This window comes from Martes martes, assembly GCF_963455335.1.
Source record: "Martes martes genome assembly, chromosome: 2".
Classification (NCBI taxonomy): Eukaryota; Metazoa; Chordata; class Mammalia; order Carnivora; family Mustelidae; genus Martes; species Martes martes.
In genome coordinates, this window is record NC_137889.1 from 137,713,860 (window position 1) to 137,740,477 (window position 26,618).

Sequence of the window (26,618 nt, forward strand, 5' to 3'; positions counted from 1 at the left end):
CTCGATCCCAGGGCCCTGAGACCCTGACATGAGCCGAAGGCAGAGGGCTTAACCCACGGAGCCACCCAGGCACCCCAGATTTTTAGTATCTACCCTACTCCTCACTGTGGGGTCAATCCTAGAGATGATGATTTCCAAGATTTCATCTCTATCAGAGTATTCCACAAAGAAATATACACTTTATATATATATATATATATATATATATATATATATATATATAAGTTATTTTATATTTTTTTAAAAAAATATTTTATTTGTTTATTTGTCAGAGAGAGAGAGAGATAGCAAGAACAAGAACACAAACAGGGGGAGCAGGTGAGGGAGAAGCAGGCTCCCCTCAAGCAGGGTGTCTAATGCGGGGCTTGATCCCAGAACCCTGGGATCACGACCTCAGCTGAAGGCAGACACTTAACAACTTAGCCACCCAGGAGCCCCAGCTTTTTAAAAAAGATTATCAGATAAGCGGTGATTATACGAAAACAATTCATTAAAGTTAGTATAGATAGCTATTTGAAGGGATACAGATGAGACAGAAGAAAAGAGTGTATTGAATGGACAAAAGAGGCAGGTTGTTTCAAACTAAAGGAAGAGCTTTACAATCAATTTTAACTGGATCAATAAGTTGACTTGTTTGTACACAGGAGAAATAGAAGTCTCTTGAGAAACTTAGAGTGCACACTGTCATGATCTTATCCATCACTCTCACATTCGTAAGTGCAATGTGACATCTTCTCAGTTCAGAAACTGACACTGGGAAAATCAACTTCCTTTCTCTGGTGAGATAATGGCAGACTGTACTTTGAAGTACTGGCATATACGTATTAGTTATTCTCATTTAGTCGATAATGAAATGGAGGCATTCAAAACATCAAGTGATTCACTTAAGTTGAGCTTTCAGTTGAATTCATTCTTTTGATTTTGTGCCATTTTTATGCAGACTTACTAGCCTGACTTAGTGGGAGTCTAGCCAATCTTTGACGAGTGGTAGAATCTGTAATGCAAGACCCAGTCTACTTTGTCTACACATAGAAGAGGCCCCCTGGGAAGGAAAGAATGCAGAAAAATGTAAGGATGACTAAAAGACCAATCTTAGACTTTTCCTATGTAAATTAGAGCAGGATAAGGCTAATGGGGGGAGGGGTGGAGGGAGATGCATCTAATTTGTGAGGACCCTGAAGTAACACAGAAGATGTAGAAGTCAATGCTGAGGGAGGTGGCCATTTGTATGGACATATGTGATGGTGTGTGTCTATCTTTGTTACCTGTGGTGTTGCATGCATTTGTTGCTTCCATCTAGTGTAGAAGTTACTGGACACTAGAAGTCTATGCCTATGGTTTTACCTGCACATGAAAAATTAAAACTGAATACTGTTTTGCATCACTTTTCCTTTCAAAGAGTCATGTAAGTGCTTCTAGAGACATATCAGGGAAAAAAATTTCTCTTGAATTTTTATCAACATCAGAGAGCATTAAAAGCTTGAAGGTGAAAGTACATCAGAGTTTCTTCTGCAATGTGTTGAAAATAAGTTTATACTTATAGCATGTAGAAATTATAAAGAGAAAAATAAAGGTGCTGCTGGAAATATTCAAATGTTTTTAAATATGCGATTTTAAATTAAGATCAGAAGCCCTTAAGTTGGGGATCAGGAAACATGCAACTTAGTCCCTGCTCTCCCATTCACAAGGTTTGTATTTGTTAAACTATGTCCCCAGGAGCATTTATTCGGCAAGATGCTCATGAGTATATATATATATATATATATGGCAACAAAATGCTATTTCAACAAAACTAAATAGCTTTAGACACTGTAGAACTGGGAAATTATGACTTGCAGCCTAAACCCAGTCAGTTATGTGTTTTTGTAAACACAATTCTATTAAAATTTAGCCATGTTCATAGAGGGTATTATGCTTAGCGAAATAAGTCAATTGGAGAAAGACAACTATCATATGATCTCTTTGATATGAGGAAGTGGAGATGCAATGTGGGGGGGTTGGGGGCAGGTAGGAAAAGAAAAAATGAAAGAAGATGGGATTGGGAGGGAGACAAACCATAAAAGACTCAATCTCAAAAAACAGACTGAGGGTTGCTGGGGGGAGGGGGACGGGAGAGGGTGGTGGGGATATGGACATTGGGGAGGGTGTATGCTATGATGAGTGCTGTGAAATGTGTAAACCTGGCGATTCACAGACCTGTACCCCTGGGGATAAAAATACATTATGTGTTTATTAAAATAAATAAATTAGTTTAAAAAAATTTAGCCATGTTCATTAATTCACACCTTGTCTATGGCTTAATTTGCACTACAATGGCAGCATCCAGTTGAGTGATTTTAACAGACATCCTTTTTTAAAAAATAATTTTTTTTAATTTTTTTATAAACATATAGTGTATCATTAGCCCCAGGGGTACAGGTCTTTAACAGACATCCTTTGACCCTCAAAGCCTGAATTCTTTACTCTCTGCTCCTTTACATAACAAGTTGGTTGGCCAGGCTATAAGCCTTTTCAAAACTTTCAAAGTGACAAATGTGAATTCCAAAACCACTTGACTATAGAATCCTACTATTGCCCAATAATTACCAGCAGAAAGAGTGTTCCTTGGAATAGTCTAGATTATTTACAAGATCCCAATTATTCTCTGATTCTTTAAAACATTCAACTAAATGACCTCATCTATTTCATACATTCATTCATTCAACAAATATTTTTGGAGGCTAAGCTCTGGGCTACATACTGTTTTTGGTAGTTGGGATATAGTCAAAATATAGAAAAGGAGACGGAGCTTACATTCTGAGGAGACAGAGCCAAACAAGGTAAACGATGCACTGTACACTAGATGATGCTAGATGCTACGGAGAAGACTGCAATTTCAATGATGGCAGTCAAGGAAGGCCTCACTAAGAAAGGGACATTTGATAAGTAAATAAATAAATAAGAAAGTGACATCTGGGGAAAGACTTAAAAGAGATGAGTGAAAGAGCCATATAAGGGGAAAGCATTTAAGGCAGAGGAAATGTCTAAGAAATAGCAAGAGGTCAGTTTGGGGCAGAGTGGAGCAAGCGAAGGAGAGAGAGGTAGGAGAGGAGGGTCAAAGGGCAGATTTGTTGCCAGATTACAGGGAACCCTTGAGACCATTGTAAGAACTCAGGTTTTTCATTTACCAAAAAAATAAGGCCTATTGGAAGAGTTTGAGAAGATACATGGTTTTATTTCCATTTTTATTTATTTTTTTAAAGATTTTATTTATTTATTCAGGAGCAAAAGAGAGAGAGAGAGGCAGAGAGAGATGCAGCCTCCCCACTGAGGGAGGCAGCCCAATTTGGGACTTGATCGCAGGACCTCAGGATCATGACCTAAGCTGAAAGCAGACACTTAACCATCTGAGCCACCCAGGTGCCCCCTGTTTTCCTTTTTAAAAGATCACTTCAGCTGCAGTGATAAAAACTCAATGAGGCTGAGAGGGGAACCAAAGAGACCAGAAGGACATTATTGCCATAATCTGAAAGTGAGAATAACAAGGGCTTGCATAGAGTGGTAGCAAGACAGGTGGTGGGAACTGGTGGCACATTCTTGGGAAATAGAACAAGTGAAACTTTCTGATAGACTAAAAGTGGGGTGTAAGGAAAAGAGAAGGGTCAAGAATGACTTTTTTTTTTTTTTTGCCAATGCAACATAAAAAGCTAGAATTGATTAAAAACTAAGGTGGTGATAATTGTAGGAAAGGTAAATTTTTAAGGACATATCAGGAGTAGAGTTTTAGGTGGTGAGCAGGATATATGAAACCCAGGAAGAGAAAGGGGCTCGTGATATAGGTATGGAGGTCAGTAATGAATAGATGGTATTTAAAGCAAAGAGACTGTTCAACAAGGGCAAAGTAGACATCCATAGACTAAATCCTGGGACAGTCCAACATTTGGAGGTCAAAAAGATAATGAAGAATCAGTAATGGAGGTTGAAAAGTAGCAGCCAGAGAGTAGAGGCAATCAGAAAAGTGTGGTGGCCTGGAAGGGAGTGATGAAAGACAGAAAAACCAACAATGTCAAACCTATTACTAGATTAAGCAGGAAGAGGACAGAGAATTGAACATTGGCTTTAACAACATAAAACCCCTGACAAAACCAGTGTTAGTAAAGTTATGTAGACCAAAGGCTGACTGGAAAAAAAATGACGGATAGAGAAAAATTGGAGACAGCTAGTCATTTTTAAATTTCACTGTTATCTGTTCTTTCTGGAACATTTCCACCCTTAAGGTCGTCCCGCATTTTAAAATAATTTATCCTATACTGCCAATACCTTTTACTCATCTTTAATGTCTATGCAATGCCAAACATATGGGTAATATGTGAAAATCTCCTCAGCCATCTGAATGTTTGCAAATACACATATGTTTGAACGAAATTAAGTGAAATATTTGGATGAGTATTTGGATTTCTCATTTGAATATCTGGCCATGTACATGGTATCAAAGTTGGATGTCTGTAAAACAGAAATGATTAGTAGTAATTTAATTATGCAGTAATTTATAGTTCCTGTTGGGAAAACATTCACATGTTAACTTAAGAATCTTTTATCTTCTTTTACCTTCATGTTTATTGAGAATGCCAAAAATCTATAATATTCAGATTATTCCTTGTACTTGAGAAACTTAAGACACATTAATTTAGCTTGGCATAATAAATCAAGGTAATCTCACATTGACCAGAATCATGATTACAGCTGAGCTGCTTTATTTACACATTTCACTTAGGTCAATAAATGTTTGTTAAATAACAGTAAATAAGAGATACAACATTTCAATATTCTGGGAATTTCACTTTGTTTTACACTCAAGTCTGGAGTATGAATGAAACACAAAACATACAATTTGATAGCTAATCTATAACATTTTACAAGGCTAACCTTTTCAAATCTTACTGTACAGCAGAATCATCTGGAATGCTTGCTAAAACACAAACAGCTAGCCCTACATCCAGATACGGATTGTTTGAAATTATTCGTGGGTGGGTAAAAGGTAAGAAGAGGTGCTGAGTGGCAGAGGGGCAGACGGTGCTGGTCAACTGCTGATTTGTTCTCATATCTATCTGTACTTCTTTCCCTTTGGCTTTTTATCACAGGCAACCTTGTTCCCCAGGTTGCTTGCTGCCCACTGACTCATAATTAAGTTTGGACCATGAGGATTAAGAGGGAGATTGAAGGAAGGAGGGAGACAGAAACCAGCTCATTTCTCCCCTGATCTCTTGGCTTCCTAAGAGGGCATCCGTGGCTTCTGCACAGCTCCAGTTCCCAGGGACTATAGCTCTGTCCATGGTCCCATGCCTTCCTAAGAGGGTATCCGTGGCTTCTGCACAGATCCAGTTCCCAGGGACAATAGCTCTGTCCATGGTCCCAGCTTCTACCGGACAGCCCCCACCCAAGAGCAAAGATAGAGCTGGGTGGCTCTAGTTTTTGTGTCCTGGTGACACTACACCTGACTTAAGACCCTTTAACACCTGGGCTGGTAGCAACTTCCTGCTATTGCTAAATTCGGGGTGGCTATGTTGATCCCTGGTTAATTTCTCCTCCCACCCCCTTTTCTTTTTAAATGTCAATCATCAATGCTCTGTAGCAAATTCCTCAATGTGTTTTCCTGACAGGGCTAGGACTGATATGGCTACTAAGGATTTGGTATTATTTTTTTTTGTTTGTTTTACCAAAGTACAGCCTCAGCTAGCATAACATGTCTAATTCAGACACCCTTCTCTATCTGACTCTGTGTGATGGTTAATCTCTTCTTGCATTTCCTGATCGTATCCTTTAAAGTTTATGGGCAGTAAAAAGGAAGCAGAGAGAAAAGATATATTGGGAGGAGGGAGAAAGGTGATAGGGGATGGGTCTTACAGTATTTTTTTTATCACCCATAGCTGAAGCTTAAGTTGACAGAATGAAACAGTAGCCTCTGGTGTCACTGTTCTGTAAATGTTGAGAGGATGTCCTAATGTTCAGAAAGAATGAATATATATATATATATATATATATCATATATATAAATGTGAATCATTCAGAAGAGATCTAGTATTGCTATACGTGGGGAAAAAGTTAATAATTTAGAAATTTATTTTATTTTTAAAAATTATTTATGAGAGAGAGAGAGAGAAGGGGGAGGGGCAGAGAGAGAGAGAGAGAGAGAGAGAGAATCCTGAAGCAGCCTCCCCACTGAGCATGGAGCCCAGTGCAGGGCTCAATCCCAGGACCCTGAGATCATGACCTGAGGTGAAATCAAGAGTCAGCCACTTAACCGAATAAGCCACCCAGGTGCCTCAGAAATTTACTTTAAAACCTGGGAAATATTTAACCTGTGTCAGAAAGTCCCTTTGCCAAATGAAAACAAACAAACAAACAACCCCCCCCCCAAAATGAAAAACCAACTCAGATTATTGGAAGTCATTTAGTGGGGTGTGTGCATGAGTGCGACAGTGTGTTTACGTGTCTGTGTGCGTGTGCAACTCCATGTCTGTGCATGTGTTTGTTAATGTCTTTTGAGATACATGCCTTACACTTCATTGCCCATTTTATAAGTTCAGGTTATTTCCAGAGGCTGCTGATGTCTGGCGAGCCAGGCTAAGGATAGAGGGCTCTGAAAAGCAGGGTCCAGAAACACCCACCACTTGTTCTGAGAAACTGAAGACAGCATGTCTAAACTTGCGCAGCAGTAAGCCATGTCGCAAGTGTCAAAACATGTGGGCTCCAATTTTAAGTAAATAAACAGTAAGTGGGTTGATATGCAGATGCACCTTATTTTGTTTATGGAGCATTGCCCATCTATGTGGCACACATAGCTGATGCTGTCAGTATTGATTACATCACATATTTTCTGGTCTGCAACCAGAGCTCATAATATCATTACTAACTAAAGGAAATATCCATGTAAGTAGCCTTAATTTTCATTAATAAACAGAGCAAATGTGGTCCAATTCTTCTCTATGATATATGCTCAATATTCCAAGGACTGATTTATATGCTGCTCTTCAGTGATTTTATCCATTTGTAACACAAGGTACCTGTTAGCATGTGAGCCAGCCACTGATCTCCCACACTCTATGGTATTGAACAGTATGGAAAGTCCAACAGTGTGATCAGCTAAAGAAGTTTGCCAAGACCTAGTTAGTTCTGATTTCTTCCAGAGCATGGTATGTGTTGAAAATACTGTAGCTAGTTGTCTATTTCTTAGCAATAGTCTGCTGTATAACCATTTGTAAGTTTATTTTACATAATGATACCTTGGTAACTCTTCTTGTTTTGTTTCTCTCTCTCTCTCTCTTTTTTTTTTTTCATTTCTTAGAGAAACAAAATCCAATAATTTTACTCAGGAAACTATTACCATATACTTGTTCTAGAAAAATTATAGATTTATTAGAGAGTTCTGTCCTATGTTTGAAAACTCTTGTTGAATTTTCAATGGCTATATAGCAATAATTTTAAAAGACAAAGAATTAGATATGAAGGGTGAGTTGATTCATTTTCTGACTTAATAAAATCCGATTTTGGATATTCAACATAGTATTCATAGTTAAGTTTTTCTTTTTCATCTACTGCTGGGAAATCTTCTCATATGAACGTTTTCTTGTCCTAATGGAGTCCTGTTACTTTTACATTTCACATTATTTTGAGTTCTAATATTCTAATGTTCTTTCTAATTTTATCCTTCACTGAACCAACTTTTCTCCCTTGGTTTATTTTTTAAATGAGAGGTAAGATAAATAAAAACACTAAAAATGGAAAGTGTTAACTGAAAATATAAGCTCAAAAGACACAGAAACATTTTGGTTTAAATAAATTGCACCCTGTTAACTAAATCTTAGCTCAGCAAAACTAAACATCAGAGTGCTTGACACTCATGCGCAGCTTTTACAAATTATAGTTAAAGATGTTTTAATTATTATGTTAAAAGAATTTGACAGGATTCAGGGAAAACCATGACGAATCTGATTTTTTAAAGTGAATATAGTGCTTGTGAAGAAACTCTTTTCAAGGCAATTTCCTCTGACGCTACGTAAGGACCAGGAAGACCTGACAGACAGTGGTAGACCAGCAGGCCTAAAGTATACTGGCCTCTTTCCAAACCTTATGTACTCAGAACACCAATCTTAAAGAATTATCTGTGACCTGGTATTGGATTTCTTTACGTGTCACAGGGGCTTCAGCCAGGCATGGCAGATTTCTTTTTCTAAAAGCCAGAATTCTCCTTCTTTCCTCTTAAGTAAAGTTCTATCTCTGTATCATATGGGAGGCATAGTCCTCTGCTCTCTCTTGGGGCCCCTCCTGGGCTTTCGGGCTAATTCCAAGGGCCCTATCATTGTGCCCACCTATAGAAGCCCCAGGTAGGGTGCAGAGCAGATCCTTAGCCGCTCGCCACTGTCCTGCAATTTCTATATGTCTTTAAAACTTTCATCTCTCTTGGAAAATGAAACTAAAGAGAAACAAAAGAGAAAAACCCTCTTCTTTGATTTTACTATTTTCAGCCTATCTTTTCATTCCTTGTAGTCACCGTAAACTTTTCTGGGAGGGTGGCTTTTTCTCTGGTTGTCTGCTTATACAACGCGAGTTCTCTTTTTAAATGCCTCTGATGTGGTTCCAGTCCATGTTCTTATGTAAATGACTCCATGGAATGTCATCCATGCTCATAACCACCAAATACAACAACTTCTCTTGAATCCCTTTTTCTTCATCGCATTTGTAAATTCTTGTTTACCTTGTCCTGGCTGAAATCCTTCTCATTTAACTACAGCAATGTTTGATGACCCCCAATCTCTAACAATTTCTCCATTTTTTGTGGGTTCTTTAATCCTTCTTTCCTTGTACTTACGGATAGTCTCCTATCATGTATGTTTTCTCATATCAGCTGAAACGGATTTATTCATTCAATCACAATATCACAAAAGTAAAGGACATCCCTCAAGGTAAAACAAAAATTTGGGGGGAAGAAAGGGAAATTTTTTACTTCAAAAACATGTAGAGTTCAAGTATTTAATTCATAAACAATAAAAAAAAAACCAGGGTTAGTAAGTAATGAAGAACATATCTAAAATGGATTAGTAAGTGAAAGTCATGTTTTTAGAGGATTAATTTATTCTTTTAACACTGACACAAATTATCTTTTTATTTCACTTGCGAAAGAAACAATAGATTATACAGATTATGGGTATGAGCCAACATGGTAATTTTTTCCTCCTTTACAAATAGTTTAACCTCTATTCACACCGTTAATAAAGCTTTATAGTTTCTTTCTTGAATGGAGTGTAACTCAAATGAGGCTTTGGGTTATAATATTTATGCATGAGGTATAACCCTACATATGTCAGTATAATTACATAGGTCAGGTTTGGAAGTTTGTTATGGAAAACAACCAAAGTAATGTCACAAAATTCTGTGCCAAGTCTATGACAGTGTTATCTCAAAAATATGTTGACATAATAGGAAATAAAGTATCAGGAAAAACTGTGTTAAGACAACTGTCCAACTAATGAAATACAATTGGTCTGATGCAAAAGTCTACTATGTTTTCAAGGAAGAAATATATTTACAAGTTGTAAACACATTTAGTTATATTTAGTTAGCAGGATATTATATGAGGTTTAACGTTTTCAAGTTTTTTAAGCTTTTGTTCCTATGAAGAGTTTAAATGACTTGAATGTAGGGATTTTAAAAAAATTTCATATCTCAGGCAATAACTCATGACATATATATTTCAACAATGACTTACACATATTTCTTTTTAAGGTGACATAATTGTTTTTTATATAGTACTGAAGTCCTTCACAGACTTTGCCAACAATCTACTTTTAAATATAATATATAATTTGAATTTTTTAAAAACATTTTTAAAGATTTTATTTATTTATTTGACAGATAGAGATCACAAGTAGGCAGAGAGGCAGGCAGAGAGAGAGAGAGAGAGAGAGGAGGAAGCAGACTCCCTGCTGAGCAGAAAGCCAGATGTGGGGCTAGATCCCAGGACCCTGGGATCATGACTGGAGCCGAAGGCAGAGGCTTTAACCCCCTGAGCCACCCAGGTGCCCCAAAATATAATAATTTGAAGAATGATGGCATATCATTGGTTTGCAAGAATCAGTATGGGTTAGAAATCACGTGGAAAGTTTATTAAAACACAGATTACAGGGCAAACTCAATAGATCTGCAGAGGCTTGAGAATTTGCATTGTTAACAGGTTCCCAGGTGATGCTGAATCTGCTGGGCCCATGACCATACTTTGAAAGGACTGGTAAAAACCAAGTTGTTTATAAGAATTCTGAGAATTACTTCCACCAAATTTTAGGTCACTTGTAAAAAATTATCTACCCACATCCAAGTTAAAATAAACCTTTTTTCATTAGTTACTAATACAGAATAGTTATGTTTATATTATTAATTTTTTAAGAAATTAAATTTAGAATTCACAAGTATGCTGGCTGCCAAAAAGTCTCCCTGCACTTAATTTCATTTTGGCATAAAAATAATATTCCATGTGAAATAAAATAATATAAAAACCCTGCAAGTGAATTTTTCTAACTACCAGGTGAATTTTTCTGACTATCCACACTTGAACTTGCATATACCATTGTAATATTCTGATGCAAGATTCACTGGCTTATGAAAAGTCCTAAATGCTCTTCCACTGAAGGTATTTCAGATTAAGTATGAGACTACAGATCAGTGAACAAATTGCCTTGTAGACTTTTATTATAGCTTTTCATTAAAAATATTAAAATATTTCCTCCTTTATTAAAACTCAGTTTCTTATCATTGTAAATGTCTCAATATTTCAACATATTTATACTACTTATTGATGAACTCCGAACACATTTCCTTTTTTTAAAAATTTTTTTCTAAGATTTTATTTATTTATTTGACAGAGCGAGAGATCACAAGTAGGCAGAGAGGCAGGCAGAGAGAGAGGGGAAAGCAGGCTCCCTGCTGAGCAGAGAACCCGATGCAGGGCTCGATCCCAGGACCCTGAGATCATGACCTGAGCTGAAGGCAGAGGCTTAACCCACTGAACCACCCAGGCACTGCCAAACACATTTCTGATTCTCTGGTTTCGAAATGCTCAAATGCTATGTGCTTAATTTTGTGGGGAAAAAGAAGTGAACAATGACAAAAAAAAAAAAATTCCAAAAGATACATTTCTATCGGCCTGGATGCCTTAACAGTTTCACATAAATACCACAATAAATATATTCAATAAATGAATTCCTTTGTCCATCTTACTTTTTATTACCTGTACAAACTTGTATTCTACCTGATTTTCTCCTTGTATATGTGTGATCTGATACAGATTATAAATCAGAAAGTTAAATACTTATTAAAGGCTCTTACATGGTTAAGAATTACATAAAATTTTTACTGGACTCAACTGAGATTTCCAATTATAAGTTTCTTATTTTTAGATTTTTTGGTATCTTCCAGCGGCACTGAAATGAATGTCCCAGCATAAGCAGCAGGACATCAAGAGCACAATCAAGGCAGGAGGGCAGGTGTCAGCCCTGCCAAGTCGGCAATCAGTCTCCTTGGTTCAGACAATCTCAGAGTTGCTCTCCTATCCTTACCCCATGCGTCTTTCTCCCATTGACCTCTAGGTCTGGCCTGAGAATTTATAATCAAGAAATTATTATTGACACTTTCTGAGGCTGGCATACTTACAATCAGGTGGCATCTTTTCCATAAATGCTGTGTAATATTCTTTTAGAAGTTCGAAATTTTCTTGATTAATACTTTCCTGCAAAGAGACATCTCCAAACCTAAAAATAGGAAATAAAACAAAACAAAACAGTTACAGGTTATAAAGAAGCTCCTGGAACTAACACTTTTTACCCCTCCTTTTTAAGTAGGTGGCAAGAGTTTCCCAAGGAGTCTTTTTTTTTTTTTCTTTTTTTTAGGAGTCTTTTTTAAGCTACATTGCGCAATGGTTATTTAAACACATTCCAGTCTCCACTGGCCCTGATTCCACCAATCCCCTTTCACACACCAAACTATTTTTGCAATCATCAGATGTGAAGTCGGATGAAAACCCAAATCTATAACACCAGCTCCTGTGTTTGTGCGTGGTTGATATGTAGTTAATGTTAGTTTGCCAACCCCTGCAGGGTGGTATTTCTACAGTGCCAAAACCCCCGCCTCTTCTTTTTCATCCCTCAAATCTTCCTCCTCACCCATGACAGCTTGAGGAGGGGTCTAGAACACCAAAAGCAGACACCTGGCTGGACACAGTCTTGTATACGCTGTCGGCTGCTGCAGGCACATATAGACCTCTACAACCTCTGGAGAGTGGTTTACAACTGTCAACACTTCTTTTTCTATTGTTTGTTTGTTTGTTTGTTTGTTTAAGAGAGGGAGGGAAAGGGGAGGGAGAGAGAGAGACGCACACACACAGAAGGGGCAGAGATAGAAGGAAAAAGAGAATCTCAAGCAGGCTCCACACCCAGCATGGAGCCCAATGCAGGATTTGATCTCATGCCCTTGAGCGTCATGACCTGAGCTGAAATCAAGAGTCAGAGGTTCAACTGACTGTGCCACCCAGGCACCCCCCAACATTTATTTTCTGTCCACACCATGAAGGCAGACATCCTCTGTAGTGGTGCTCTTCTGTCTCTTTACCACAAAACTCTCTATCTGTATATCACGGACCTTGTGTTTTTTTTTAAGCATGTCCCAGATTTAAATTCATGGTCAAGTTGTCCCTCTATAAAAGCATCACATGGAAATGGCTTCCAATATGTATCTCCATCCAAATCTGCATTTCTAGATATCAGTTGAAAGTTTCAGTGTGAATGATCCCAACCCCTTCAAATGCAACATAAGCCCAAACTGAAACCACCTCCTCCTTTTGTTTAAAATTAAACATGTCCCCAGTACTCTGCCATTAACTCAGGTTAAAATCTAGGCACTCTTTTGGATTTCTTCTATTTTTGCCACTCCATCCACTATTCATTGATCTTTTCACATGTCCGGCAGACTTTCTTTCTTTTTCTTTAACACTGTCATTATATAGTAGGCGTTTAATTACATCCACTCCAGACTGGGTATCGAGCCTCTCCAAAACTCCGGCACTATGCCTTCAGTCTCCTTCCCTTCCAGTCTATCCTCCACACCTTGGTCATTCATTAATTCAGATCCCTTATTCATCCAACAAATACTTATTTAACATTGACTATGTGACAGGAGCTGCACGTGTAATAAACGAAATGTTGGAGAAGTGAGTCTAATACCTGTTCTTCATATCAGCTTACTAAACTTCACTGCTTCTTCTCTCTCTGTAATGACAGTCTAACCTCCTTAGTTTCACATCTAACTTCTCCACAAAGGCTTCCAAACCCTTGTGGGAATGGAGTTACCCTCTTCTCCCTCAAGCAGCAACATACTGATGCCTTTGCGACTTTCCACATGCTATTCTCCCTCTCACTAGAATGGCTTATCTTCCCTGTCTGCTTGATCATTTCATCCTTCAGGCTTTATGAGAGGCTCATGTACTCCATGAAACCTCCCTGATGAATTCCTCTCCCATCTGTGAATCACGTTCTTTCCTCCCTTATTCCTGCCCCTTCCATATCTTTGCTTATTGCATGAGTCAAACTGTCATGTATTACTTGTTGATCTGGGTTCCTTATGGTATAGTAAGTTTTTTTAGGACAAGGATCATGTCCATTTGTCTTGTTACACTGCATGTTCCCTGTGTCCCACAGCTTGGTACAGTAGTGGCTGGTGCAAGGTCAATGTTCAGTATCTATACTGTTAAACTTGGCGAATAGGAATATAGACCCAGGAAAATCTACAGGTGAGTTTCTCTGAACTCTGGAATACACTTCTAACTTTTTCAGACATTATAAAACAAATGGTATTTTTAAAAAAATATCATTCTTGCTGGAGTGATGTCATCATTATGGACAATGTTTATGTCCTCCCCCAAAAATCACATTTTGAAGCCTCAACTTCCAGTGGCTGTGTTTGGAGATGGAGCCTCTAAGGAAGTAATTAAAGGTCATGAGAGTGGGGCCTTAATCCAATAGGACCAGTGTGTCCTTGTAAAAAGAGATGCCGGTGAGCTCACTCTCTCTCTGTACACAAAATAGAAGGTCAAGTGAGCACACAGAGAAAAAGTCAAAGAGAGCTCTCACCAGAAACAAATTGGCTAGAACCTTGACCTTGGAATTCTCAGCCTCCGGTACTATGAGATACACATTTCTGTTGTTTAAACCACCCATTCTGAGGTATTTTGTTAGGGTAATCCAGAATAATCAGTATTTACTTAATTAAGAATGGATACATGTAACATATATTTTGGCAATAGGTAAATATATAGTAACATATTACACCAGGATTACATAGCATACCTAATTTATAGATGTTGCCTGGTAAAGCTCAAAATTAAGAATCAGAGAAATAAGGTTCAGAGAACAGAGAGGAAGTGATCTATTCAGATCAGTAGTTAGTTGATGTCAGAGTGCCAGCCTTCTTGCTTCTCTTTGAGTTTTTCTCTACTTTGCCATTTTTGTCTCTGTTTCAAGTTTTAAATGTCTTTACAGCTTCCAGATATGAAAAAAAAAGGGTATATATGTGTGTGTGTACATACACACAGACACACATGTATAAAATATGCAAGAGAGATAAGAGAGAAGAAAGGGAAGGGACCTTTTATTTTTTACATTTATTTATTCATTCATTCTCTCTCTCTCTTTTTTTTTTTATTGCGAGAAAGTGAGAGAGGGGATGGGGGAGGGGCAGAAAGAGAGGGAGAGAGAGAATCTTAAGCAGACTCCAAGCTCAGCATGGAGCCTGATGCAGGGCTCAGTGTCATGACCCTGAAAATCAAGACCTGAGCCCAAATCAAGAGTCAGACACCTAAGAGCCACCCAGGGTCCCCATGGGAAGGGACTTTTTAAAACAAAGTGACTAACAACTGAAATAGTCGCAATGACATAAATTATGCAAATTAACCTAATGTAGAGGGCTTGAAAATACAATGGTAACTACAATGCTAACTTTTCCTTGAAAATCCTGTAAATGGGGACTTTCACATCTCTCTAAAGACCACACTCACAGGCCTTAATTTATTAAGTCAAACCCAAAACATTCTGTAATCTAGTATATCAAAGAAGAGACAATTGATTGAAAGTACTGTGCTGGGTTTTTTTTCCTCCAAATTGTATAATTTATGTTCATAAATATCATTTACCTCAACCATCGGACTTGCTGTGAGGCACATATACACAGATAACTGGATTATATCTTCCTTTACGGATTGATGTGGAAAAGTGCTCAATTATCAAAGTAAACTTCTTATATCACACAGTGAATAAAATTATATTCTGATTTATGCATATTATAAGAGATTAATTGCTTTTACATAATTTGAAATTAAACTTGAAATACAAAGCTGCCACCTAATTTTATAACTGACAAGTGAGAATTATGAAAATTTATGCTGTCCAGGAAATACCTTTTGGATAAGAGGGGCAGAAGGAAAAATCACTGGGAGAGAATAGATAAAAACAGGCACCTTGACCGTCACTGAAATTCAGGAGGACTAGAAATGTAGTGGCATTTTTAATTTAGTAAAAGACATTGATACAGGTTTAACACATACTTACCAAGTCATGGCAAAGAATAAGCTAGGTGCTTTTAAACTGATACCTATCGGGGAAGGACACATTTGGAGCGTAAATTATGTACAAGAAGGATTTTAAATATGGAAGACTATCAAACTCTCCAAAAGTTCTGCCCATCAGAGAACTTTTCCAGCCAGGCCCCATGACAGGATGGCAACTTCTTTCTCCAGAATCTTTTAAAAATGTATTCTAGGAACTTTAAGTCTTAACCACACTTTCGATAATCTCTACATGTGAACCATGTAATAAGATACAAAAAAGTGTTTTTGACAGTAACTCACAGGACTGTGTACAATCATCTGTCGTTAGACTAAGCAAGTTATTATGAAAAGATGTGCTAACCTCCCCCAATAACAACTAAACAACTGTTTAGTAAACAAAACAAAAGGGAAAAATGGACAGTTGTTTTAGGTCCAGAAAATTTTGACCCAGTTGGCCGAGTCTTTACAATATTGAAATACATATGAATGTAAGCCATGTTAAAATTGGATACACATGCGGTGTTTGGAACCGTGAAGAAAGATAATCCACGTAAATAATTTGGCATCGGCATTCAATATTTTCCTCATTCCTTTGCCGTGTTTAAATTTTATGTGGGCCAGGAATCTGAAATACGAATATTTCTCTTTACCATCTCGAATGACTTGCTATGATAAAAAGGCAAATGTGCCCATGAGTCTACCTGAGTTCCGTGTGGGTGGGAGTTGCTCGGAAAACCCACAACTGAAAACAACAACCGATGTCCCAGCCTTCTACCTGAAGCTTACCTCTCTGCCAGAGTTTGTTGTTCGTTGATTCCAACATTAAAAAGTACTGGATACACATGGAGCAATTGTCCCTCTTTAATCTGCAAAGGCAGAGCCTCAAACATCCGCGCGGGAAGCTTCACCTCCACCACGTAATGTTCACTGAGGATAGCGGAGGACAAAGAGAAGAAGCCTTGCTTATTTCACTCACTGTTATGTTAGAGTCGTTGGAAAGAAACAAGGAGTTGGAATGTAGAGCTGATTTAGGTTTGGGGCCGCTATCTGCTTCTTTTCTGGCATTAATTCATTCGGCAATCATTTTGTTCACTTCACTATTAAATTACTTGGCATAAAGAACTATTTACAGTTTTAAAAAAAATTTCTCCATTTCTCTGAGTTCCTTTAGGAAAGGAAAAATGTTTAGTTCATTTGTATACCAGGGTTATGTGCCTAAGAGACTCAATATTTATTTTCTTGATTTAATTATTTTTAAAACCCAGTCAATCTCAAGAATAAAAAAAGTAATTTAATGATGGATTTTTCAATATAGGGAAACTAATAAACCAAATCATTTAAGATATTTTTGAGCATGGCCTGATTGTTCCTGTTATTGATGAACCTCCCTGTTCGTGATGGCTTGATGGAAATGGAATGGTTTCATTACTTAAGATGTAACCTTTAGGGGTTTCTGATCATTTTTGCAACATGAGCATATCACAGGAATGTTTTTCCCCCCCATTGGAAATTTCCATTGAAAATTACCCCTAATGTTCAGTGCTGAAAACTTAAATTAGGATTCACAGAACATGGTCAACAAGAAGAATTGCTCGTATATTTTTAAACTTGACATCACTCGATGCAGTGTGAACTGAGTATTGAGATGTAGAAAAGTTTTGCTCAAAATTTATGAAAATCCATGTGTTTCTGGAGCTATCTATAGTGCTGGGATTGTAATACATGAATTGGGAAAAGAAGCACTGGACAATTCGTGAGTCTCTTTGTGGAAGTATTTTTAGTTGTCTAGTATAACCATCCTGAGACAAAACTGCTCCGGATGATGGACTCAGACTTGTTTCTTACCTGAGCTTGGAACCAGAGAACCAGGAAATACCATGAATCCAGCAAGCAGGGATGTTATTAGCACTACCCTCCGATGAATGGACACATTATTTTTCTTTTTAAAATTGCTCTCAGTGCCCTTTACAAAAGCCTGGCTAACAGAGTGCCGATGTTTATTTATTTCAAGTCTTTCAAGAATCTGAGAAGAATTAATGAGTCCGTCCATGTGTAAAGGTTGCGCTGAAGGTGAAACATTATATAATGTTTTATGATAACTTTTTGTCAGTTTTATTAAAATAGAACCGGCATGAACTCATGCATTTTAAGTGTATAATTCAGAGTTGTAGCAAATTTATAGAGTTCTGAAATCCTGACTATAATCCAGGTTCAGAATACTTCCGTCAATTTACAAACAGTCTCTCATGCCTGTTTGCTTTCACACCCCAATTCCACTGCCAGCCCTGGGAAACCCCTGATCTATTTTCTAACTCTGCATATTTTACTTTTTTACCTATTTCATATAAACAAAATCATATAATATGTAGTCTTTTGTATCTAGCATTTTTCATTTAGCGTGATGTCTCTGAAGTCATTATGTTGTAGGCTGTATCAGTAGTTTATTCCTTTTTATTCCTATTTATAGCATTCTATTGTATAGATAAACCACATTTTTGCCTATGTAGTCACAAGCTGATGGCTACCTGGGATACTTTGCAATTTGGACTATTATGAATAATGCCATCAACATTCAAGCATTAGTTTTCCTGTGGACATATGGTTTTGTTTTCTCTTCGGTAAGTACCTAAGGGTCATATAGTAATTTTTGGTTTAACTTTTTAAGAAACTGCCAAACTGATTCCAGAGTGGCAGCACCACTCTATGTACCCACCAGCAATGTATGAAGGTTCTAGGTTTCCCACATCCTCGCAAACACTTTTTATTGTCTGACTTTTTTGATTGTGATGATTTCCACTGTGAGCGAAGTGGTATTGAATTGTGGTTTTAATTTGCATTCTCCTAATGACTAATGATGTTGACCATGTTTCCATGTGTGTATAAGCCATTCATATATCTTATCTGGCAAAATATCTATTCAAATCCTTTGCCTATTTTTTTAATAGTGTTTTTTTTTTTTAAGATTTTATTTATTTATTTGACAGACAGAGATCACAAGTAGGCAGAGAGGCAGGCAGAGAGAGAGGAGGAAGAAGGCTCCTGGCCGAGCAGGGAGCCTGATGCGGGGCTCAATCCAAGGACCTGGGATTATGACCTGAGCCGAAGGCAGAGGCTTTAACCCACTGAACCACCCAGACGCCCCTCCTTTGCCTACTTTTAAATTAGGTTTTTTTTTGTCTCATAATTATTGGGTTGTAAGATTTCTTTATATATTCTGGATATAAGTCTTGTTTTTTTTTTAAGATTTTATTTATTTATTTGACAGACAGAGATCACAAATAAGCAGAGAGGCAGGCATAGAGAGAGGAGGAAGCAGACTCCCCGCTGAGCAGAGAGCCCGATGCGGGGCTCAATCCCAGGACCCTGGGGTCATGACCTGAGCTGAAGGCAGAGGCTTAACGCACTGAGACACCTCGCTCCCCTTGGATGCAAGTCTTTTATCAGATATATGATTTGCCTATATATTTTCCCAATTATGTGGCTTGTCTTTTCATTTACTTAGTGATATAATGATATTTTTGCTTCTTAATAGTTTGTAATTTTGATTAAATCCTATCTATCAAATTGTGCATTTTATGAATCTATAATGTCTGGTCCTATATAAGAACTCTTTCCCTAACCCAACTTAATAAATATTTTCTCCTAGAAGTTTCAGAGTTTAAGCTCTTACATTTAGACCAATGATCCATGTGAGTTACTTTTTGTGCATGGTATAAATTGAGGTTCTAAATGACTTTCCTTGTGTATGGCTAACCAATTATCACAGCAACAGTTTTTGAAAAGTCTCCTCATTCTCCATTGAATTGCTTTGGCATATTTTGTCAAAAATCAATTGACCCTAAAGGTAATAGTTTACCTCTGGGCTCTAAAGTCTGTTCCATTGATCCGTATGTGTATACTTGTGCCCATACTGGAGGGTCTCCATTATTGTGGTTTTATATTAAGTTTTGAAATCAGAAAGTGTAAGTCTTCTTTTGCCCTTTTATAAAATTGTTTTTGGGATTCTGGGTCCTTTGCATTTCCATACAAATTTTAGGTTTAGTTTGCCAATTTCTGCACAAAAGACTACTGGGATTTAGCCAGCAATTGCACTGAATCTATAGATCGGTTTGTGGAGAACTGCCATCCAAACAATATTGAGTATTCTAATCTGGGAACACGGACTGTCTTTCCATTTATAGGACCTTATTAATTTCTCTAAGCACGATTTTGTGTGTTCTGTGTACAATTCTTAGAGTACTTTGTTAAATATGGTCTGATGTAATTATTCTTTTTGACGCTATTGTGAATGAAAATGTCATCTAAATCACCACTATTTCCAGCAACTTTTTAGGAGTGTGTTTTTTTTCTGCTTTCCAATCCAAATCAAGTCAGCCCCCTCTGGTAGTGAAACTACTGGTCCTTCAGCCTGTGTTATGCCCTTAAAACTGTGCCGGCTGAGCTGGGTTTTATGGGAGCAACTCCGGGCAAGAGTGCCACAGACACCATGTATGTGCCTTAATCAATATCCACTGGTTTTTCATTATAAGTAAGTTTGTGTGCACATTTGACTTATTTCCTTCGTCTCAAGGTCATTGTTTTTGGCAATTCTGTCCAATAGCAATGTTGCTGTTTGGAGAGAGGGTTTACCAAACTGCTCACTTTGCCATATTCTGTGAGTTCCGCTCACATCTGGTTTGTAACTTTTGAATTCAGATACAGCCTACAGACTCCCTCAGAAAAAGTGTCTGTCCTCTGCTATACCAAATGGCCTGGTAAACTTCCCATATCAATTGTGACAAAAGTATCAGTTTCCCACTTTTGATCATATAGAATGGTACTGTTTTCCAGGTGTGTATATGAACAATTTTATTCTTCTTTCTTCCAGTGCATGGAAAATTAAGCGTAAGTTCACAGATAATATATTTAGTTTTATGAGGATATTTTTTCTTTATGTATATGAAATAGTTACCTTTCATTCAGTCATGTTTCTCTGAGCAGCCTTTATACAAAGTTTAAAATAACATATGTTTACTATAGACAAGAAAGCAAGTTCAGTTTGAACTTTTATACTTACTTTCTTTTCCATCTTGTTCCACCATGAAAAGGATTTTCTCTTTGCACATTCATATTTTTTCATTATGATCTAAGAATGTTTCAAATTTCAAATACCCTCATGCAGCACTGAAAAGTGCTAATGCCAGAATGGTTATAATTTGGTGGGCTTCTGACTAAAATGATTTACCACAAGATATAACTCTTCTGTTGGAGGTCTACTCTATGCACCATCATTTTTCTTAATTATTTCTGATATTTTGCCCATCATTCACTGACCTTTGAAGCTATTTATTTAAAAACATTCTCGGAAATTTCAGTCTGTGAGTGAATTGTCAAAAATAATTAAGAAAAATGGTGGTATATGCCTCTGACACAGAAATAGATCTTTTCTAAAATGTTGCTGCTTTTAACAGAATTTAATTTAAAGTCATTTCAGGAATTATGACTCTATTAACCAAATGATTCCAGCAAAAGTAAAAACACCTAGAGCTTGGACTAGATAGTAAGAAAGAGAAAAGTGTTCTTCTCATGCCTGCTATTCTTTCAAAATCCCTCATATTTCATGGGGACCATCACCACACTCACCTCACTACCGTACACATTTATAAACATTCATGAACCTTCTAGTTTTTCAAGATCTTCCCCTGTTATGTCACTTACATTCATTTCTCCACCAAATCGGAAAAAAAGGAACAAAAGAAAATTTTCCAAACCAAACCTTAATTCTCTTTGGCTCTTTTGTCAGGAGTTAAGACAAATATCTAACAAAGCCTGATCCCAAGGAAATGGGCACCACTTACCGCCTTCCTGTTATAACTGGCAAGACATCATTGGATTTGGCTTCAATTATTTTAAATGCGACTTTCTTCAAATCTGAAATGCCAACAGCCATGTCCTCTAGCATTCCGATTTCATCACCTACACAAGGGAAAAGGAGCATTGTTACAAACATACTATTTAAAGAAAATGTCATTTGGTACTACATCTCCCTGCTGGGATTTGTTCTAGCATTTTAGTGAATGAGTTTCTGAATGCAGTGAATATACTCTAAACGCTTTTCCTCAGAGGTTGAAGAATTTCACCAGTGAAATAAGAACCATTTCAGTGGACTCCAGCAGCCCAAGTACCCTTTGAGGGAAAAGAAAAATGTATACATTTGCAGGAAGACTACAGAGAAGTTTTAACTCCTTTAGGAAACAGAGTATCATGCAGCTCTCTTTCCATTGACAGGCATGATATTTGATTTCTAGAAATAGAGATAGATCCACATTATCCAATAGAAATATAATGCAGGTCACATATACAATTTTAAATTTCTTGATAGCCATATTTTTAAAAGAATAAAATTTATAAATATGAAATTAATATTAATATATTTTACTCTAACTCAGTATATCCCAAATATCATTTCAGTTAAAAATCAATGTAAAATTATTAATTTTTTTATAAAACTCGTTTTTACTAGTCTTTGAAACCTGGTGTGCATATTTAGTACATATTGATTTGGACTAGACACATGTCAAGTGCTGAACAGCCACACCAGGCTATGTATTGAATAGTGCAGTTCCACACATTAGAGAGTTGGGACTTTAAAAATCCAGTCATTGAAACTATGTTGGCAGAGAGCCTTTTATATTAAAAAGCCAGATGTCTGCTCAGACTCCACTATTCATACTCCATGAAATAATCTATAATTCCATTTTCAAAACATAATGGGGGTAAGAATACAGTTACAAGGTCAATGAATGCAAAGAACTGAAAGTTACATTATTTCTGTAATGCTTAGGTCATCAAGGTTTATTCTACATTTTTATGTTTAACTGCAGAATCTATAGATCAAATATCCTTATGAATGAGGGTATGAGTTTAACATGTACTAAAGCGATACTCACTATATGTACTTAGCAATCCTTCATACTGCACTATCAATCCCACTGTGTGAAGCTGCTGTAGGAACCCAGGGTCATGCAAACTTGTGTGTAATTTGATGATAAAACCACAAACCAATCCAGCAAGCTAAAAGAAAAAAAGAAAAGTCATTGAAGAAATGGACTGGAGTCAGCAAACTTTAATTGAAAAATACTTAAGATTTTTGAGGCATCACAGAATTAATTAAAAATTTTCAAGCATGTGAAACACTCATGAACTAGTGGAGGACATGAACAGTTCGGTTAAAATATTCCCTTTCCTTCTGTCTCCTTTCCTCCACGTGTAGGTCTATAAAACTCAGTTGTGGGTGTGGAGGCAGAAGGGAAAAGAAAGGCCTCCAGGACAGCCACTGTGATGGACACCAGCCTCAATGTCATGAGACAGGGTTGGCTGAAGGCAATGGAAGTGGTCCTGTTAAATCTTGCCTTTAAGCATTACTGCCCTGCAAACTTATTTTATAGACAAACAAAACGTATAAGAGATCATTATGAGGCCCTGTCCTGGGATTCATTAGGGAGCTGTAGAAATGGGAGATTGCAAACAGATCCCTTCTGCCAGTCTCTGCCGCCACCTCTGTGCAAGGCAGCCACCCGGTTCCTTCCACTGTGTGCTGTGTGGAGACCTCAGGGCGTAATACGATGACAGGGTGGGCGGCCTTTTCTTCCCTAATTCTCTGCACCGTGAAACAGAGCATACATTTCAGAGACTTGGCCGCCTCTCTGCAGAAATAAATCCTTAAGATCTCATAAGCTGTTTCCGTTCAGTTCATATTTATTATGGATTAGGAAAACTGATACTAAAACTTCAAGTAAGGAATCCCTTTAAGAAAATGAAACTACCAAAAGAAGACCTCTACCATCGCCAAGGGTACCTTCTAGCCACCCAGCCCCATGCTGTGCTCCCAAGAGGCACCTACTGCTTGGCTGAAGACGATGTCCCTTCTGAGCGTCAGCATCAAGCACTGGGGCAAGCTGTGCGCAAGTTCCTGAAGGAGCACGAAGGTCAGGGACTGCTTGGCTCGGCTCACCACTTCTCCCATGCAGTCCTTCAGGGTACGGATGAGGGGATACAGCTGTTCATACCAGTCCTCTGCAGGGAGGAAGAGGGTGTAAGAACAGGGGGGCAGATGAAGGTCTCGGGGATGGAACCAGGTTATTCTTCTTAGTCAAGGTACACGCACTATTAAGGATTCACAATGATTCGATTTGAAGAGGTCTGATCCAAATCTCTCCGAATTCCAGATGTCTGCCGTCAGCCGCCTGTGGATCTCTCTGCTGGGTATACTTACCATATGTACAGCAGAACTCCTCTCTGGCCTGCTCACCTCCAGTCTGGGGACTGCCTGTGGCCTAGTGGGTGGTGTCACCAAACTCCTTCCATGCTGGAAGCCAGTTTTCCTGGACTTCTTCTATGATCTTCACACTTTGGGGACACTGAATTAGTTCTACCGTTGTAGAACCCACCAGACAGTCACTGTCCCCTTGCCCTCTGCCTTCATCACTTCTCAGTCTTCTCTGGATCCGTCACTATCCCTCTCCTTCCAGTCATGCCCTACCTGAACCTTTTCTTAACAGTGTCCCCAGAGTCCCTGGAGGGGACTTTCTAATCTAATCTCATTCCATCCCATCATTCACTCCCTCACTGCCCTACTTTAAACATTGTAAAAACACTAAAGCGTTCAGAATAAAGTCCAAAAGCATAAAACAGCCTCCAGTACCTGAAGTCTGCTTACTGGTCCAGTCTCACCTCTCAGAACATCCTCACTCGCAGTCTAGAGTCCCAGGTGAACTGAACGATGTGTACTTCCCTGTCCTGCTGCCACCCAGCCCCACCGCCACCTCATTTACTGAAGTTTAAGTTACTTACCTTTGTGCCTACAGTTCCTTTTCTTCCTGTTCTAGAACTATCCACACACTATTTGCTCTGCAAGAAAGGGAGTTCACTGACAGCAAGGAATTTATGTTTTAATACCCGAGCCTAGCATAGAGTCTCACATATAGCGGATATTCCATCAGTTCTATTTTTATTTATTTTTTATTTTCTTTTATTTTTTAAGATTTATTTATTTGGCAGAGAAAGAGACAGCGAGAGAGGGAACACAAGCAAGGGGAGTGGGAGAGGGTGAAGCGGGCTTCCTGCTGAGCAGAGAGCCTGTGGGGCTTGATCCCAGACCCTGGGGTCATGACCTGAGCGGAAGGCAGACGCTTAACAACTGAGCCACTCAGGTGCCCCTCAATCAGTTTTAATTGAATGAGTAAAGTTATAATAAATATAACAAAATTTTTTGGTTTTTATTCATTTATATATTTTTAGAAGATTTTATTTATTTGAGACAGACAGAGAGAGGGGTGAGAGGGAGAGAGAGAGAGAGAGCGAGAGAAAGCACAAGCAGGGAGAGCAGCAGTCAGAGGGAGAAGCAGACTCCCCACTGAACAGGGGGCCCGACATGGGGCTCCGTCCCAGGACCCTGGGAATATGACCTGAGCTGAAGGCAGATACTTAACCAACTGAGCCACACAGGTGCCCCACAACAAAAGTTTTTAAAGATATAGGCAAATATGAAAAAAATCAAGTTTTTGACAATTCAAATAGGCTTTCTTCAAATCAGGTACAAAACTGAAACCACTGGTGTATTTTGTATGTCTAGATACTTGACTTGTTTCAAGTATATAATCATGATGTTGGCATATGATATGGGAAAAAGTTATATTATATTTTAGTTTATTTGGAAATCAAGGCTCTGATGTCAAATCCTACACATTCCAGACTGTGTGACACTTAATTAACATACAAATAAATTAATAGTAGTATGGCAATGAAATTTAATAGAAATGAATGTATGTTGAAAATTAATTATAATTCAGGATCTGAAATGATATGATCTTCTCAGCACAAAAGTGTAAGTTTCACCATGAATGATGTAAATGGTCAATAACCAGTTCAGAACTTGGAAGAGTTATAGGGAATGACATAAACAATCATAATCACTATTGTACCTTATCTACCATCACTTAGTTATTTTATGTTGTGTTGTAATAGGCTAAATGAAATAAACCAAAATGGTTGAAAGAATAATTAATGACCCCAATTTAATAAAAAGATGCACTCTTGTTAATACTTCATGTAAATACTTATGTGATGCTATAATGCAAAATACATTAGGAACATTATGAATTATTACTTTAAAATATTGTAGAATTACATGTTACGGTAGGAATAAAAAAACACCAGACAAAGGGGAATACAGTGAAGGCCTATTAAATCTGTAACCATTTAATGAAGGACTCACTTGTGGGCAGCCTACAATGAAATCTGGACAACAGTTCATTTAAAACAAGCATTGGCTAATTATTGATTTTTATGTCATGAGTATATGTAAAAGGGCATATGAAAGTACATCAATCTTATTTTCAGAATAAAAGACACATCAGTAGACATCTAAAAGGAATAGTCCTTATTCTTATTTTTTTTTCATATTTACATTCCTCTATCTCCCATTGCTCTCCCATTCTATAATTCCCAATATGAATGTTTACATCCATATATTGATGCACTGACACATATGCATATACACTAGGAAAACAAATATTTCAATAAATTGAGATTTACATCTAGAAGAGAATAGATGGCAGCATGATTTTGTTTTGCGCTTAGGTCTGTAGAGACCAGTTTCTATTCAAGAATCCCCAACATAAATAAAGCTTGTGTGCAGTAGGTGGCGCTGCCTTATTAGGCTGAAGTAGAGCTAGGTTGTCCTACTCCGTTCAAGTACCTGATCTATATGGCTTTATACATAGCGTGTGCGTGTGCGGGTAGTTTAGGAACCTTGCATCATACTCTTTTGTGTCAAGTGATCAGTAAGTTGGTCAAGGGTGTGATATGCGTTTCCTAGTTAGAAAGTGGAAAATTAACTTAAGGGCACACTTCTCTCGAAAGACACTCAGTGACAGCTAAAATTTAATATAGCTCTTGGTTCTTCTTGAAGATCTTTCTTTGCACATTTCTTCATTAGCACCAGGATAATTTC

At 37.8% G+C, this 26,618-nt stretch overlaps 1 protein-coding gene across 1 annotated transcript in view; it reads right to left on the reverse strand.

Moving 5' to 3' along the window:
• Nucleotides 1-26,618, reverse strand: part of INPP4B (inositol polyphosphate-4-phosphatase type II B) — a 348,151-nt gene that overhangs the window by 62,639 nt on the left and 258,894 nt on the right. Inside the window, exons 14-18 of the mRNA XM_080797020.1 lie at nt 23,508-23,680; nt 22,555-22,678; nt 21,463-21,580; nt 16,412-16,552; nt 11,683-11,780 (exon numbers count right to left, since the gene is read on the reverse strand). Coding sequence (XP_080653146.1) covers nt 11,683-11,780; nt 16,412-16,552; nt 21,463-21,580; nt 22,555-22,678; nt 23,508-23,680 — 654 coding nt within the window. The remainder of the gene's footprint in view (nt 1-11,682; nt 11,781-16,411; nt 16,553-21,462; nt 21,581-22,554; nt 22,679-23,507; nt 23,681-26,618) is intronic.